Source organism: Anser anser (genome assembly GCF_964211835.1).
Source record: "Anser anser genome assembly, chromosome: Z".
NCBI classification, from domain to species: Eukaryota; Metazoa; Chordata; class Aves; order Anseriformes; family Anatidae; genus Anser; species Anser anser.
Window position 1 is genome coordinate 31,310,181 of NC_139723.1, and position 17,952 is coordinate 31,328,132.

Genomic DNA, 17,952 nt, shown 5'->3' on the forward strand with positions numbered 1-17,952 from the left:
TCGTATTTATGAAAGCACATAAAGATTCCTCAGTAGGTGGTATATTTGAACTGTAATGTAAGAAGCAAATTTTGAGAGCCCTCAGAAACATTGCTGGGCATTTTCACATTAACTGGTGTAGACAGACTTAACCTTGATAACATATATCAAAAAAACAGCCTCTGTGAGCAACGTCACACTGCAAGTTAGACATGATTTGGTTCCAAGTATTGCCACCTAACAACACACAGATGGAATAGCTGCAGCTGTATTTCCACCTCATTAGGTCCCAGTATTACTTATGACAATAACAGGATTCCTCAGCAAAGGCCGCACTTCACGGCCTGTGTCCGCCGCCGGGATTCGAACCGGCGGCTCCTGGAGCTCGAGCACGCAGCTCCCGGAACTCGAAACGATCCGCACCCACTCCCCTCTGCCTGCGCACTGAGCGGGGTTGCCAGGCGCAGGCGCACTGGAAGCCTCCCCCCACACAGCCCCACGGCTGTGGCCGGGCGCCGCGCAGGCGCAGTTGCAGCCGGGGGCAGTTCTCTCGATGGTTCGTGCCGTGGGTGGTGTTCCCACTGCAGTCGGTCTGGGCAGATGCACACGCAATGCAATTAACTCCTTTAGAATAGAGCGAGGGGTTAAGCCATCACCAAGGGGTAGAGGCTTATTCTCTCTCGATTTTGAGCAGCTAGTGACCTCGTTACCAGCTCCGTGTGCGAAGATCCATCCGAGGACACGCGTCTATATGCAGCTGCCAGGACCCAAAACGGGCTCCGCCCGTCCGGGCGGAGCAGAGGGCGAATGGGAAGGGGGATGCGCATGCGCGGTGTGTCCGCGTGAGGCCCGTCAGGCTTGCGCTGAGGGTGCGGGTGCGGCCGCCATGGGGAAGCTGAACGTGGCCGTGCTGCGGTACCTGAGCGGGCAGCACTTCAGGGTGCTCACCGCGGTGAGGACGGGACGGGAAGGGACGGGAAGGGAAGGGACGGGACGGGAAGGGAAGGGAAGGGAAGGGAAGGGAAGGGAAGGGAAGGGAAGGGAAGGGAAGGGAAGGGAAGGGAAGGCCCCGGGGGGAGGTGATAAGCTCAGTCTCTGGGGTGATCTGGCGCTGTGCCACCCGCGAGCTCCCCTCCTGAGGTAACGGATCCGTTGTTCGCTTGCCCTGCTAGGTGGAAATGGGCATGAAGAACCACGAGATAGTTCCTGCCAGCTTGGTTGCGCCCATCGCCAGCCTGAAGCACGGCGGCTGTAACAAGATTCTGAGAGAGCTAGTGAAGCACAAGTTCCTGGCTTACGAACGGACTAAAAGTGAGTTTGTTTTTTTGCGTTGGGATCCTTCTCTTGTTCCTCCCAGTTTTTCAGCACCGTTGCTTGGCGGAGGTATTATATCTTATCTTGGTACGTTCAAGTATCCAGAGCATTTGCTAGCCTCATCTTGTCTTGGGCCTAGCTTGGGAATGTGAATTCTTTCAGCAACAAATGGCGTTGCTGATTTCTGAACTGCTGGTGCCAATAAAGATGCCAAGCCAAAAAGAAATGAACAGTTAAGGATTTTTTGCTCAGTCAACAAATTAATAGAAAAAAATAAATAATTGTTAGCTAATATAATATTCAAGTTCATGTAGGAATCAACCCAAATGTGTCTTCTAGCAGACAAACTGGAACAGACTGCAAAAGCTTTATACCTTCACCCAGTCAGAAACAATCACTAAATTAGTACTTATTCTGTCCCATTGTGTTAGTAGCGTTGGATTTCCTTCAGTCTTGCACTTCCATCTGGCTTTGCAAGCATAATGTGGGAGTGTTCATGAGATTCATCTCCTTTTAGTCCCCATTTTTCAGAGCATTAAGGCTTGGTGTAGGTCTTTAAAACAATTCTGAATCCTTGCAGTGTCTCTGAAGTAATCATCCTTCAGAGTAATCCCATGCTATTTGAAGTACTGTCATTGCTTGCGTTAGCAAGGAGTTAACAAAATGTCTACCTTTTATCCAGTTAATTTTCGTAAGGCATGCAGGAATTTAAACTTACTGTCAAGTTGTGTTGATACTAGCCGACAGTAAAAATACTATTTGGGTGTTGTGTAGCAGAAGCAGAAAAAAGAAGAGAGACCAAGATGAGAAGTTCTTTTAAAAGAAATGTATCCATAATATGGAATTAAATGTTGTGTCATTTATTTTTATCTAGCAGTCCAGGGCTATCGGTTAACTAATGCAGGATACGATTACCTTGCCTTGAGAACTCTGTCTTCCCGGCAAGTCATCAGTTCTGTTGGAAACCAGATGGGTGTTGGCAAAGAATCAGGTAATTAAAAAAATGTTTTCAGTATTTAATTTTTTTAGAGGAAACATGTCTGTATTTTTGCTAATGTTTTGTTGGAAACTTGGTGAATTTCCCTTTGGATAATCATATCAGTTAATCTGTCAAACACCAAAATTTATGGGTCGCTTGGAGTTCTGTGCGAGTCTTTTGACTGCATTTGAATTTTTCCACAAGTGTTGTTCTACTCTGACTATTTCGTACAATTCTTGGATGATTCCTTAAAAGGTATTTTGCAGACAGGTGACAGTTGTCTCATGCCTTGCGAAGAATTGTGAAGCCTTCCGTCAAAAAGATTAACATCAGATTTTTCATCCCACCAAAAAAAAAAAAAGTAATATGCAGTACAAACTATTGGAGTGCTATCTTGTTTTCTCGTGCTCATATGTTGATTGTGATTTGGCACAGCATGTCTTTTCTCATTAAAGAATGAGCAGAGGATTACTGAGGACAAATAGTAGGAATGAAACATTAGCTAATTGCTAACACTGCTTGAAGTAAGAGGTCCTTTGAGTTTTCTGTCCAGTCAAAAGAAAGAAGTCTTTTCCAGTGTGTTATTAAAACCACTGGAGTTCAGCATTTGCCCTGTGTTTCACTTCTGGGGGAGCTTTTATTTGGTCTGGGCTTTACAGGTAGTCTGGAGAAATACCGGTCTATCCTGAGTATAGGAATGGTAAGTCGGAGAATTTGAATCATCTCAGTTCTTCATTTCAGTTAGTTCTTATCTCGTAGTCTGAAAGACGTTTCAGATCGGATTGATATTTCTACTAATGGAGCAGCATATCTTCAACAATAATTTCTTCTTGTTTGGATCTTTAATGTATAATATACAAGTTTAGTTGTCTTTTCTGTTAGAAGAAGTGTAGTTGCCATTCCAGAAATAGCAGTTATGAGAAGTCAAGTAAGATTTCTCACTGCACTGTTTCATTATATACCTGTCAGATACCATTTATTTATCAGATCTATGCTGCTGTTTTCTCTCGTAGATATTTATATTGTTGCAAATGAAGACGAGCAGCAGTTTGCAATGAAACTGCACAGGCTTGGAAGAACTTCCTTTCGCAGCCTGAAAAATAAGCGTGACTACCATAAGCACAGACACAAAATGTCATGGCTGTATTTATCCCGGCTAGCAGCCATGAAGGAGTTTGCCTACATGAAGGTAGGTAGTTGTTTGCACCATATTAACAAGGATGTGATAGACTGGAACGTAGTTCTCAGATTATCTTCTCATCACTTCGTATTTGCACTAGTAGGATTTATGCTTTTTTTTTTTTCTAGTGGACTTAAATTATGCATTTCAGAGAATGACAGTGCTAATGTATCTTGTATACTTTCAAGTGATAAAATCAAACTTTGCCATGGAAGTCATAGGGAACTGAAGCAATTTCCATGAAATTTCAGGTGAAGCTGTCCAGTCATCTGAGTCTTAATAAAGGCAGTGAATAAACTGGCGTCATTTCACTTAACCTTGTCTTAGAAAAGCAGTGAAGAACATTCCTATATGTTAGGGAAAATTCGTGAAATATCTAGCGGTATTTTAGTCTTGTCAATTTAGATTACTTCCACAAACATAATTACAGAGTATTTGTTAGGGCTGTAAGCAGTGAGTTTCAAACTGGGAGGAGAGCTCACTGAGAGCAGCCCTGCAGAGAAGGACTTGGGAGTTCTGGTGGATGAGAAGCTCGACGTGAGCCAGCAGTGTGTGCTTGCAGCCCAGAAGGCCAACTGCATCCTGAGCTGCGTCAGCAGAGGTGTGGCCAGCAGTTGGAGGGAGGGGATTGTCTCCCTCTGCTCTGCCCTTGTGAGGCCCCACTTGGAGTGCTGCATCCAGGTCTGGGGCCCCCAGCACAAGAAGCACGTGGGGCTGTTGGAGCAGGTCCAGAGGAGGGCTACAAGGATGATCAGAGAGGTGGAGCACCTCACCTGTGAAAAAAGGCTGAGAGTTGGGGTTATTTAGCTTGGAGAAGAGAAGGCTTAAGGGAATGCTAATAGCGGCCTGCAGTACTTAAAGGGGGCCTTCTGGAAAGCTGGGGAAGGGACTCTTTTTCAGGGAGTGTTGTGATAGGACAAGGAGTAACAGTTTTAAACTAAAATAATGGTAGATTTAGATTAGATATTAGGAGGAAATTATTTGCTCAGGGTGGTGAGGCACTGGCACAGGCTGCCCAGAGAAGCTGTGGATGCCCCAGCCTTGGAGGTGTTCACGGCCAGGTTGGATGGGGCTTTAAGCAGCCTGGTCTAGGGGAGGTGTCCCTGCCCATGGTAGAAGGGGTGGAACGAGGTGGTCTTCAAGGTTACTTCCAACCTGAGCCATTCTATGAATCAAGTGAATGATTTGGTAAATATGGTTAGAGCAAGCTAACAGAGCTACAAAATACTATGGCCTACCTTTAGTTAATCTTTAATGTAGTGTAATACTGGATATTAATATTTAAGAAGAAACTTCCGCCTTACTGAAGCTGAGTGTGGATTACCTGACCAGGCCAAACTGTATTTACAAGAACTGTGGAACCTTTTTCTAACACCCTATTCCCAGTTATCTGCTGGTGGTTTCTTAAGCTAACAGACCAGATATGATTCTGCTGTTTTTCTATTCCATTGTGTTTTCCTGCCACATGCAGGATAACTAAACTCTGGAAAATACAGAAGCATATTTAGTAGTGAAAGTTCAGATTGCTCTTCCTTCTTAAGCACATGATTTGATTTTTACAGTTAGCACTTGAATGATCCGTAGGATGCTGCTTCCACAATGATACTGCTTATCTTAGATTTGTAGTTTGTCACGTATGTAATGTTTTCTTAAGGGTTATCTTTTATTTTTTCAATATGTTGTCTTTTTCCAGGCTTTGTATGACAGAGAATTTCCTGTTCCAAAACCTGTAGACTACAACAGGCATGCAGTTATTATGGAACTCCTTGATGGCTACCCTTTGTAAGTTTAGAAGCTTGAAGTCTCTGTTTTACAGAAACCCTAGCAATGATAGGTTCAGTAAGGCAGCAGGGATGGCATTTTTCCTTACCGTATGAGTCAATTGTGACCATGCTGAGTAAAGCTGTCAGGCCCACAATGGCTAGGGTTCTGCCTCATTATATTTGGAGAAACTGGTGAGAGAAGGAAAACTAAAATGATATTTTCTTTGTCCAAAGAGACTGGTGAGATAGACTTAATTTTTTTAAGTACGAATACGTAGAGAAGAGCAATGGGATATAGAGGTTAGTGCTACAACCATTTTCTACACAGACATTGTATGTTCTATATGTTAGTGGTGATATTCAGTATTGACTTGTATATCCTTCATGTTCTGACCCCAGTTCATGATCCATGATGTGGTAAAGATTCAGGAAAGATTAGAACTTGCAATTCTAGAACTTCTGTGTTGTTTTTTTTTTTAATTTATTTGTGTGCATTGAACACCATGTACACTCTGTGTTTTGTTCAAGGAAGATTACTTTTCTTCAGTTGTTCAACACCCAGAAACATGAAAAAACATTGAATTTTATATGTGAATGAATGGCTTGTTTTGTTTCCATAGCAGAATGCAAAATACCTATTTGATACTCTATATCATGTACAATAACAAAGGTTCAGTGTAATTAATCCCAAAGTATACAGTTGAAGAGTTACATTGGAGAAGTGCCTTTTAAGACTTTATCCTGTTTCCCCACCTTTGTTTGTTAAGTAGTTCCACATCTGTCCTGTAGACAGAAAGCTTTAAAGTTACATGTGGGCATCTGCAGGGGAGGTTTGCCATGCTCTCCCTGTTCTGCAGTTTTAACCTGAAGGAGATGCTGTACTAGATGAGAATTATCTCAGATGATCAACATCTCAGAAGATACCAGTTTAGATCACTTCCAAATTCAAAGAAGAAGTGATATAGTTTATGATACAGACCTCTGGCTATAAGAAATGTCACCAATTAATTTTGCTATCAATATGAAAATATCAACAGCAGCCTATTACAGAGCTGCTAGAATTCCCTTGTGCTTTCTGTTAGTATGTGCAACTGATATATTCTCATAACACTACAGTGTTGCATTCAGGCCAAAACATACCACAGAATAGCTATAAATGATGGCTTCTTCTTGACAGTTCCTAGTATAATGAGACAGCTGCCTATTTACTCTGCTTGTGATGTGTAGGTGTGATAAGGTGATGTGTATTTTGCCCACTTCTGGGGCAAAATATATACTTTGCTTTTACTGGTGTATATTCTGGAGTGCTTTAAGCTTTTTTTTTTTTTTGGCTTTTCCTCACCACCAACTTAGTCTTGAAAATATGTTTTTTGTGAGGTATTTGAATACAGGAAGACCTAAGTTACCTAGAACAATCCAGACATAAAAATTTGTGGATCTATTATTTAAATTAGGCAGCATAACCATCATGCATGGTAGGAGGACAAGAGACAAAGGGCTTTAGTTAAAATGAGAGATTTAGCCTGGAGATAGGAGAAGGTTTCTCCCCATGAGGACAGTGAGGCAGTGTGGCGGAGGTTGCACAGTATGTCTCCATCCCTGGAAACTTTTGAGCCCTCATTGGGAATGCTCTGATTAGTCTCGTCTAATCTCAGAATTGACCCAGCTGCGAGCAGAGCATTGGACTAGTAACTTCTGGAGATCCCTTATGACTCAAATTACCCTGTCATTCTGTCAGATGTAACTCATATGCCTTGTCTATATTTTTAAATTAATTCCTTCAGGGTTCAGGACATTTTCTTCTTTATTTAACTTTCCAGATGCCAAGTACACCAAATAGAAGACCCTGCTGCTGTCTACAGTGAATTAATGGATCTAATTGTAAAACTTGGCAATCATGGTTTGATTCATGGGGATTTCAATGAATTTAATCTCATACTGGATAATGATGATCATGTCACTATGATTGATTTCCCTCAGATGGTATCAACATCGCATCCAAATGCTGAATGGTACGTACAAAGTTAAGGATGTATGCAAAATGCAAAATAAATCAGTTAAGTGCTGATACCAACAAATAGTCAACCATGATGTGATTTCATACGCCTGCTTCAAATTGTAATGTTTTCACCATACATTACAAATGCTATTTGTTTTTATGAATGAGTGGAAAACTCCTTAGGATAAATTTGTAATTAATTGCTTCTCAGATAAAATTATTTCTTTCAGTTAAGAAATTAATAGAAATAATCTATATTTATGTATGTATACCTATACGTATGCTTTTTCACTTGGGATCACTGATGGTTGTTAATTTTCAAATAAAAGACAAGAAATGCAGAGTAAAAGTTTGTCATACCAGTAGACTTAATTACCTTGATTATTGCATTTGTACAATCCTGTATATTTTAAACAGGTATTTTGACAGAGATGTTAACTGCATTAAGGAGTTCTTTAAGAAACGCTTCAACTACGAGAGTGAGCTCTTTCCATCATTCCAAGATATCAGGTAAAAAATGCCAGCTGACTCTTAGTTCTCCCATGTTATGGTAGTTATGTTGGTTTTATGAGACAAATGGATGCCTCTGAGAGATGGTTTTAAGAGAAGTGAAGAGGGGGAAAAAGAGCCTAACTATGCAATTTGAAATATTTTTGTCATTCTTACAGTTAAAAGGATCCATATTGTCTTCATGTCTTCATTGGCAGTTACTAAAAGTGGTTTCCAAAGCCTGAAGCATGTCTTAAAATCTTCTGCTGTCTCCTTTGTCTTACCTCTTAGAGCTAAGTGAAGGAGATCCATCCAAAAGCCGTAAATGTTACGGTGACACAGAATTAGTTTCTCTCACTCTTAAAACCATATGTAACAGTCCTGGTGTATCAAGTATTAATTTAGTTTTCAATTTTAAATTTAATTTTCAAAATGCTAGTACATGTGGTGGCTGCCTCTTCAAATATTATCATCCTCAAAGTTCTCTTCCTAATGACATTTGTCCCTTTTGAAAAGCAAACTATTCTCATGTATTTTAAGAGCAAAGCTGCTTCAGTTAAAAGGGTTTTATACCACTCTGAGCCCTTTCTCAAAGGGGAATTGTCTGTGTGTGTGTCAACGTATCCTTCATTGTTCTGTATGCACAAGCATAATTTAAGTATTATATTTGTTAAAATCAAATTGTTTACTTTCAGTAAGTGCTGATTATGGAGATGGAATCATCTTGTATGAAAGTTTGGTTCTGTCAAGCCACATTCTGCTAACTACCCAAAGCCCTGCACTGTAATGTGTTGCCTGTGTTCCAATGGAGTATACTGTCTTTGTTAATAGCATGGTAATTATAGTCTAACTTGATAGTATTTTTAATCCAAAATCTAGCATAATGATTTGATATGTTAAAAGAAAGTTCACTTCTATTTCTCTCAGGAGAGAGAGTTCTCTTGACATAGAGATTGCTGCTAGTGGTTATACAAAAGAAATGCAGGAAGATGATGAACTGCTTTACCCAGTGGGTTCTGATGAGGATGATCATACAACAGAGGAGAGGGAATTTGTAGAAGATGCTGAAAGTAACGCCAGCATCCTCAGCCAAGATAAAGAAAACAATGCAGACTTCATATATGAAGTGGTTTCTGAAAGCAGAACCTCTGAAGACTTGTATCACAGTAAAGATGCTGAAGCCCCTGAAAGTAGTGAAAATTCACGAAGACTGAGTGTGTCAGAGTTGAGTTCAGCCTTAGAAAAGGTTGAAGGGCAGCCTGTGCTTTGGAAGTCCAGTGAAGATGCAGAGAGTTGTGCAATTGGATTTTCTGAGCACAAAAGAATACCTGAAAATGCTGCTGAAAATCAGATGGGTCCAGGAGAGGGCTGCAGTGGTAAGGACAACGAAGATGAATGCCCTGATCTGGTTGACTTGTCAACTTTAAATAAGGAATTGATGCCTTACAGGTAAATACTTATATTTACTGTCTAGGAGTGTGGTGAATTTTTCTTCCTTTATTTCTGGTAATAATGTGAGTAAAAGATTCGTTGATATTAAAATGCTGCTGCTGCTAAGTGACTTCTATGAATAAGTTTATAATTAGAATGCTCTTTCTCAGCCTCTGCTCCTCACTCATCTGAAAATAGCAAGAACAAACTCTTTGCAATATATTATTCAAATATATTTTCCTGAATGTCATACCATTTGGCTTTTAATGCCTTTACTGACACACTTGGAAATTCTTGCTTACCTTTAGGCTAACTCCTTTTTATATGAAATTCAAACTATTAGTTAGCAAGCTCCCCCATGTACCTGAATGCATATACAAAGTTCATACACCCTCTTTTCTTTTTGCATTTTTCCTTTTTCATGAAATTCTATGCCTAGGCAGTGTACAGAATCTGAATTAATCTTTTTAGTGTTCTGAAGCTTCTTTTTCTTACACTACTTTGTGTACTATATATGTGGCTATTGCACTATAATCCTTCCTGTCATAATAAGTGTTTTTTGAACTAGTGTTAATATTTCAAATGTAAATGTTGTGTAGTACTCAAATGTTCTGCTAGCAGTTTTGAGTATATCTCAAAAAATTGACTAAAACATGATGGTCATAAAGGGAAATGATGTTTATCTCACTAAATGGAATAAAACATTAATTTACGTATTTTAGAAATGAAGACAGTATGGTTCATATTGCGGAGCACAGAACAAGAACTAAAAGTACGTCAGCCAGCAGTGTTGGGAGCTGTTCAACCATTCCACCGGTAATTATTACCTAGTTTACTCTGATACCGTCCTGCCGTGTAGCTGTTAGTAGGTATTTGTAAAAATATCTTCTAGCAGTAACTGTGTACTGCGTACCTCTTTGGTTTGTAGTTCCTTGCTCACAGAAAAATAGGTCTGATACTTTCTAAGTGTTTACAAGTGAATTATATCCAGTGCTGTACTTCATGTGTTGCTCTTTGCTCTTTCACAAAAGCTCTACTCCAGCATTAGCAACTTTAATTTCGTTTTTGTTGCTAGAAATGAGTTCTGTTCCCCATAATTAATGTTTTTGTATTTTAAATGTGCGTGCTTGAGTAAAGATTTACCTTGGCCTTTTTTTGTCTGTCTTTTTAACGCATCTCTTAACATGTTTCTGAAACATATATATGAATTCATTGTAGTCCTAGTGTCTTTGGCAATATGAATTTGACTTTCAGCATTATATAAACCAATACTTTGTGGCAGAATTTTACATCTTTCTTCATCCCTACTCAGCATACTATCCAGTATGGCTACCTCTATCACATTTTAACAAGTGTATCTAAATTTTAAATGGAAGAAAGGCCAGTTTTATGTATAAATAAATGTGTTAGGGAACAGCATGTTTGCAAGTTGTGAAAGACATTTTTACAGGACTTCATGTGAAGGAAAGAGAGAGACTTTGTTAGTCATCCCTGTTCTCACTGTAGGACATGGCCTTGTATCTTCTTAAGGAGAAAAAGAATTAGCCTTGAATTATGAACTGAAGTAAAGAAGAGCTAGGATGACAGCTAGGAATTGCCTGGCTTCTGATCCACACAATATATATTTTTTCCCTTTCAGTTTGCTAACCTAAATGTGTAGGATTTCTTTTGGAATCTCCTATAGATCTCTATTTGAAATTATATTTCTGTACACCAGGAGGTGGTAGCAGTGGTCACTCACTGTAGAAACCTTCCTGATTGTTTAGCAAATGCGTGTTTTTTCTGTAGGCAGACACATCAAACGTGTTAAAATATTCAAATGGCATTTAAGTACCTAATATTCTGTTCTAAAAGAAAGATAAAAGCAGAAGCGACTTTTGAGAGATTCAGCCACATAAACATCCTGTGTCAATTTACTTTGTGTAATCTTTCCATTTACACGTTCTTACGCTAAGTAAAACGTTTCTGCCCATTGTTAAATCTTATTTGAAGTTTTCAATACTAGAACTAAAGGAAGGATATGCATGATGAGCTATTTGTAACATAAGAACGTGATTGCAAAACTAAAAATACAAAAGGCACTGCAGTAAGTCCCACTGAGCTGCTTAGAGCCAATGCCTCTTATTGCTTCTAGCACTTCTCTGTTGTTTATACAGCTTTCTCAATGGAGAAACATATTAAAACATAAGGAGGTTTCCAGATTAAACACACAGAAGGAATTCATATGGGCATGTATAAACAATAGTAGTAATAGCAGTAGGTGCAGTCATAGCTGGGTGACTGTGCCAGAAAGAAAGCCTTACGAGTTACAGACAATAAGCTATTCCAGACAAAATGAAATGTCTTGTTGTGCTTGTACAAATCTTTGTAGGGACTGCTGTAATTTAATTATAGGAAATAATGCGAATTATGCAAAAATTTAAATAATAAAAAAAAAATTGTATATTCATTTTGCTTACAGTCAGGCTTAGGATGATGGAGAAACTAGTGAGACTTGCATGCTGTGATTGAGCAGTAGCATTTTGTGAATTTACATTTTTACATAGTGAAAATATCTGGTATTTGTATTGCAAAATTTCTTCTAGCAAGCCTTGTATGAACTGTGAAGGAAGTCATCTGTCCACCAAAGTGGGAGAAGTAGAGAAGCCTTCTTTCAGAGCTCTGCCTGTAAAAAGCAGAGGATGACAGTTGTTTTACTAACAGAAGAAAAACATCAGTGGACCAGTTTAAACCAGTTCTTATCAGCTTTCTACAGGAATTTCTTCAGGAATATTTTTAAAGAGCATTCACAGATTTAATTTCCAAAATGCTGTTGGTTAAATACTGAGTTCTGCTAAATTTCCAAGGAAAGAAGGACAGATCATATACTACTCTTTTTATTCACATTTTTGATAGTCAACCTGCATGTGGTAAAGCTTAGGAAACTACTGTTCAGGTGAATACTATGTAATTACTACAGCATTCCTACTGAAATCAGGATTGGGTACCTGGATTTATTGACTACCTTGCATTTTCTTAATTTAGTTGTATTAGTCACAGCAATTTTTAAACAGTGTAACTTGCCAAAATAATTCTTTCTGGTTCCTGACTTAACTACCAAACTACTACTTCATGTGCTGCACTGAAGTTGAGCTGACACTATGATAAACTAAAAACAAGGCAACAGAAATTGGGGTAAATGCAAAAGAAATGTTACTAGATTGTGTGGTGATTTCGCACCGGTAGGTAACTTAGGTCCTCCATGCTTCTCTTAGCCCCATCCTCAGGTGGAAAAAGGGGGAGAAAACATGACGACATAAAAAATATTCATGGGTTGTGATAAGGACAAGGAGATCACTCCTTGTGCTGGAGCAAACTGCTCCAGCACGGGTCCCCCACGGGTGGGCGGTAGCTCCCCACAGACCCCCTGCTCCTGCATGGGCTCCTGTCCACGGGCTGCAGCTCCGGCCCGGGGCCTGCTCCTGCAGGGGCTCTCCATGGGCTGCAGGCGCCTCCTCCAGGCCACATCCACCTGCTCCACCGGGGGCTCCTCCACGGGGGGCTGCAGCGTGGAGATCTGCTCCGTGTGGGACCCATGGGCTGCAGGGGGACAGCCTGCTCCACCAGGGGCCTCTCCTTGCACAGGCCGCAGGGGAACTGCTGCTGCCTGTCTGGAGCACCTCCTGCCCTCCTGCTGCACTGAGCTCAGGGGCAGTCCTGACCTTAATGGGAGAGTGCCTCACAGCAGGTGAAAAGCAGAGGAGGGATTCCACATCACTGACTGCTGCTCTCTTAGCCGCACTTGTGATAGAGTTGTTTTCGGTTAGAATTGTACTCAGACCATTTGTAACCCAAGTATTGTAAAATCAAGGTGCTAAAAAAATGTAGCCACAAACCTGGTAATTATTGTAGGGCATAAAATACTCTCTTGGTCCTTTTTCTACGTACAAGATGTTTGTCAAATCTTCAAGCACAGGACATTATCATTTTTGTTGAAGGCATGTATTTTGCACTGAAAAGTACTAGTTCATTATGATTCCTGTAAGAAAGGCACTTAAACCCTGCAAGATATCACCTAAGATGCTTTTTATTAGAGCTAACACTAAAAGAAAGAAAATAGCACAGATGATCGTAAACCCCTTCAAATGCTGGAGCCCTGAACATGACTCCAAACCGCATACCAACAGTGCAGACCTTGTCTGTAGCAGAGGTTCTCCCCTTTCTCTCAGTTGAGATAATTATATGATTTTCTTACAAGGAAACAACTCTACTTCTACTGTCAAGCAGAGGTGATGTTCTCATGAGAACTTCTTGCTGCTCTGTTAAAGGCAAGACCACAGAGCAGTGGTAATCACTGGTACCAAGCGGAAGCTGCCTGCAGGCTCCTCTGTCACAAGGAGCTGGAAGGAGTTGACTGAGTTTGCTTCAGGCCAAGGGATTTGTGCAGCCCAGCACAGGCCTGCTGGCCACACAGTCTGAGCAGCACAGCACAGGGCAAGCCTGGGCAAACTTGAGTTAACCCTGGTGTGGATCACCAGCTGCTCAGTGCATGGTGGCCTTCTCGACAGGTTCACTACTACCACATGTTCATGTTAGTACTGATGATACAGTGTCATTATGATATGTCTTAGTACTAAATGATCTTCAAAAAGTTCTGATACTGAATTGTTTGTTTATTTGTAGGAACTGGTGAAAAGGAAGATAAAACGCCAGCTGACGAAACAGCAAAAGTCTGCTCTGAGGCGACGACTACAGAAAGGAGAGGCAAACGTTTATACCAAACAACGTCGAGAAAATATGCACAACATTAAGTCAAGCTTGGATGCAGCTAGTTTCTGGGGATAATTTATCATAGCTGCCACAGAACATGAGAAAACTCACAGTACATACAGCTGAAACAGTTACTTAATAACCAACAATCCTTTTATACAGTGGAGGAAAAGTTCTTTACAACACAATGTATTTCTGGAAATTAATAAACATCACTGTGGTTCCCCCGATTTTGTTTGCATGATTTTGTTTTGTGTTTCTAGTTAAAAATTATTGACTGTAATTTAAAATAAATTAGTAGCACTAGGTAAGATCATATAAATACAGTATTTCCAACAGTATCTTAAGTCAATTTTACTGTTTTTGTATAGATTAAGAATCTTCTACTGTGCAGAGGATCCCTCTTTAAAATTTTTCCTTTGTTCCTTAAACTATTTTTTGCAATGACATGAAATTTAAATTTGAATTCTGCCCTCGTGTTACAGATATTTGATTTAATTAAAAATCACAAGAAAATACAAACTGATAGCTTGTAGTACCCTATAAAATTTCTTTTGAACCTGTACGAGGATCATCAAACAATATAATACACATTCTTTGAACCAAGCAATTGTTATTTTTCCTTTCACTCCAAGATCTCGTATAGATCTTGTCCAGAAAGAAAAGAAATAAATAAGTGCTGTACAGATCTGGCAGTCACTCAGGTTTTGAATTTGCCTGTGCAGTTACCAATAAATTTAATTCATTTAACAATTTACATGAAGTGGTAAGCATTCTGAACTCTTTTAAAAAATATCACCATGTATTTTATTATGTTATGTCCTGGGTCTCTGAAGACCTAGAAAAACAAGTACCTTGATGTATCTGTGATTTAGGTGAAGTAAGAGCCTTCCTACCGATGTGTGACATGGTAAAGTTTGTCATCAGTCTATAGTTTGCAACGTTTTAAATCTTTTACTTGCTTGGGGAAATGAGGAAGTTTGGATTTTGAGGTTGATTTTATACTTACACCTGATACTATCTATTCTACTTTGCCCGAACTGAAAATCAGCTTTTAGTCTATTGAGGAGTCACAGCCTCTGTCCTGTCTTGCAGCATACTCTGCTTTGAAAGTTTTTAACTTCTGTCTTCTTGCTGTTACTGTAAAAAAACTAGTCTTAGCTAGCAGCAGTATACATTCTTAAAAGCATGGCAGGCCAGTGCAGAGATGCGATAGGTAAGTGTTTCTTTTAGCATCAAAGCTGCAGGAAAGTCTGGTGACAGAATTAAGGAAGTCCAACTAAATCTTACATGTAAGAGATTGTTATCTAGGTATGTAGGGCTGTTTCCTGATGCAGATAGCTCTTTTTAGCACGGGCAGAAAAGCAGCCTAAATGAATTTATTTCCATTTTAAATGTTAAGGGAAAAAACATCTTTTTATGTTTCTACACTCATCTGTTAAGAGGTTGTTTCAGTGACTGCTTAACAAGATTTCAGTTGCTGCTCTTTGCATAAGATGTGCACGCACTTTCTGGCTTCTAATTTAGAACTTTTCACAGTGAGTGAATTCTTTCTGGTGCATGACCTTAAGTCTGTCTTGGTAATGGGTTCCAAAAATATACAAAGCCTGTCCCATTTGATTGTGCTCCATGAGAATAGAAAGGATGGAATGATGGAAATCTATGCTGTTTATTTTCAAAATGTTCCTTTAAAGCATCCATTAACTCTTTTAAAGGTATTCTAATGGATAGCTGTAAGTTATCATTTTCATTTATTCTGCCAGACGAGACTTTTCAGAGAGTAGAGTTAGCGAGGGAGTTACAGCTTAATATATCTTTATTAAGCTTTTTTTTTTTTTCAAAGCAGCAGAATTCCTGAAATATCTGAAGTCATCAAAGGTCGCAACAAAGTTTACACATGGAATGAACTTTAGAGCTCTCTTCAGAGTGAACTTAGGAAAATGCAGAGGTTAAGACAATAGCATTATTGACTGTCTTAGCAAATTCACCTAGCAAGGAATGTATGGGTTATAACAAAATGGGTTTTACATATTTTAGTAAGTGTTAGTTCATTATTTGTTAGTTCATTATTTTGTAAACAAAACCTGAAGATAAAGAGCAGATACACATTGTACAATGCACACTCTATAGATGAAACAGTATGTATTGAAACTTGCAAGTGATGGAGGTACAAGGTTGTGTAGCAGTTTTCCACTGCTGCATCCTTAAAAATAATAATAATTATAATTATAAAATAATAATATAATTATAAAATAATAGTAATTATAAAATAATAATAATTATTATTATTATTATTACTGTTTGGGAAAGACTGCACAGTAATTAAAGAACACATCCTTGCTTTTGGATTTTTTCCAGATCAGGAAGACTTTACTGGAATTGAAATAAAAGTAATCTGAGCAAAACAACTAATTTGTACAGCTTATGCCTCTTAAGAGAAATGTGTATAACAGCAGTGTATTTGCATTCATGCTTCAAGCTTTTGCCAGTGCATCTGTGTCTGTCTTGATTGGAGTGCCTGTTCAGACCTCTGCACATCCCACAGGTCCTTTTATACATAAATAGTTTAATTCACTGGCATTTTATTACATTTACTGTATAGGGAGTGGGAAACTGCTTTTCAGTAAAACAGATTCAAGTTGGGTTAACCTAATACATCACAAGTTTAACTTTGCTAATTGGATTAATTTTCCATTTGCCGTTAATATCGTTCTTCTCCTGTTACATAGTTAAAGGAAGAAAAAAATCATACTTTTTATTGAATTTGTTTTTTTTAAACAAATCTGCACACTACCTTCATGCTATCGAGTTTAGTACAGCTTTACATCTTAATGAAGTATTTCCTTATATTTGCAATATTTTCGTACACTTTGAGAGTCTTGGTGAGCAAAGGAGTCTCTTTATTCACTTGGTATGAGCCAGAGCAGTCTTTGTGGCAGCACATTGTCAATAACCTGATGAAACAAACTTCTTTCTCGTCGTGATTAGCTTCTCTCCCTGGCCTGTAGGTGGGTGTGTTTAACAGAAGGAAGGAGTAGGAAAGAGCCTGTCAGTCTGCCTTTACAGCTAATTAGCTCAGCATACAGCAAAGATAAGCAGTCCGGGGAGGCGGACCCTCCGGAGGGTCGTGGAGGTTGGGGCAGTGCCTGATTGGGAGACGTGGGGAGATTCCTTAGGAATCCAGCGCATCAATGAGCTGCAGAAAGTTGGTACAGGACTTGCCTGACTCAGGCATGAGGGCAGCGTGTGGCTGCTTTCTGGAAAAGCAGAGCAGAGATGGACAGAACCTGGGAGTCTCTGCAACTTGTAATTGCCCACGTTCTGCCTCATCGAGACCCTGCCCTGGTATTTAAAGACTGTAAGTACTAAAGATAACTGTTTTACTTCCTTGATAGTGAATTTATTTAATTCAAATGTCTGTTGTAGCCAAAATATTAAGAGAGAGAAGTAATTAATTTGTTTGTATTTGTGTGCAAACCATGAACTATTTTTATTTTATCCTGCCTATTGAAGGCAGTGTTGCTGCTTATTTTTTAAGTTTGCATTTCAGAAAACTGATTCACAACCTTTTCTTAGGATATTTAATTACATTCTAGTAACATGGTAAAAACTTTACTGCTTGACAATTTTGGAAAACTGTATGCCAACTCCTTTTCTGTGGTTAGTTTGTCCTATAAATCTTTCTTAAGTGTCTTTCTTAACTGTAGAACTGCAAAACATCAAATATTACAATCTTTGTGTTTACACAGATACAGTGCAAAATGCTGCTTCTCAAGCATAAGATGTTTTCCTGCAAGTATTTGAAATGCGATTTACCTCCCAGCCCTGTACCAGACTTGACTATGGATGCACTTTTTAAACCTTGCCAAAACTCCTCACTTAATTATTCTCTTTCTCTCTCATTTTAAAAACTGTCCCTTGTGAAATGTTCTGAAGTACTTTTCAGTAGGTGGCACATAATAAACTGGCCTGATGTATCCCTTGAAACAGAGTTCAATGCAACTCACATCATGGAAATATGAGTATTTAAATGTGAATTTATGATTTGAGTTGGGCTATGCATGGAATG

At 39.2% G+C, this 17,952-nt stretch overlaps 2 protein-coding genes across 4 annotated transcripts in view; both read left to right on the top strand.

Annotated features, from left to right (window-relative positions):
- Nucleotides 1–774: 774 nt before the first annotated feature.
- LOC310889497 (serine/threonine-protein kinase RIO2-like) lies at nt 775–14,111 on the top strand. Of its 2 annotated transcripts, none has more exons than XM_083817036.1 (10): nt 775–931; nt 1,152–1,290; nt 2,168–2,284; nt 3,286–3,461; nt 5,146–5,234; nt 7,036–7,227; nt 7,632–7,724; nt 8,631–9,152; nt 9,857–9,950; nt 13,797–14,111. In XM_083817036.1, the coding sequence occupies exons 1-10, from the start codon at nt 866–868 to the stop codon at nt 13,956–13,958; spliced, it is 1,650 nt and encodes a 549-aa protein (XP_083673162.1). In that variant the 5' UTR covers nt 775–865; the 3' UTR covers nt 13,959–14,111. The 2 variants fall into 2 exon arrangements, with proteins under 2 accessions (XP_083673162.1, XP_083673163.1); XM_083817037.1 differs by having other exon boundaries at nt 2,171–2,284.
- Nucleotides 14,112–16,974: 2,863 nt separating this feature from the next.
- The window catches only part of LOC310889500 (protein limb expression 1), a 28,920-nt gene continuing 27,942 nt past the window's right edge, over nt 16,975–17,952 (top strand). The window contains exon 1 of one of the 2 annotated variants that reach the window (XM_083817043.1): nt 16,975–17,241. In XM_083817043.1, the coding sequence (XP_083673169.1) occupies nt 17,160–17,241 (82 nt within the window). In that variant the 5' untranslated portion in view covers nt 16,975–17,159. The remainder of the gene's footprint in view (nt 17,242–17,952) is intronic. The other variant, XM_083817042.1, reaches the window with a different exon arrangement.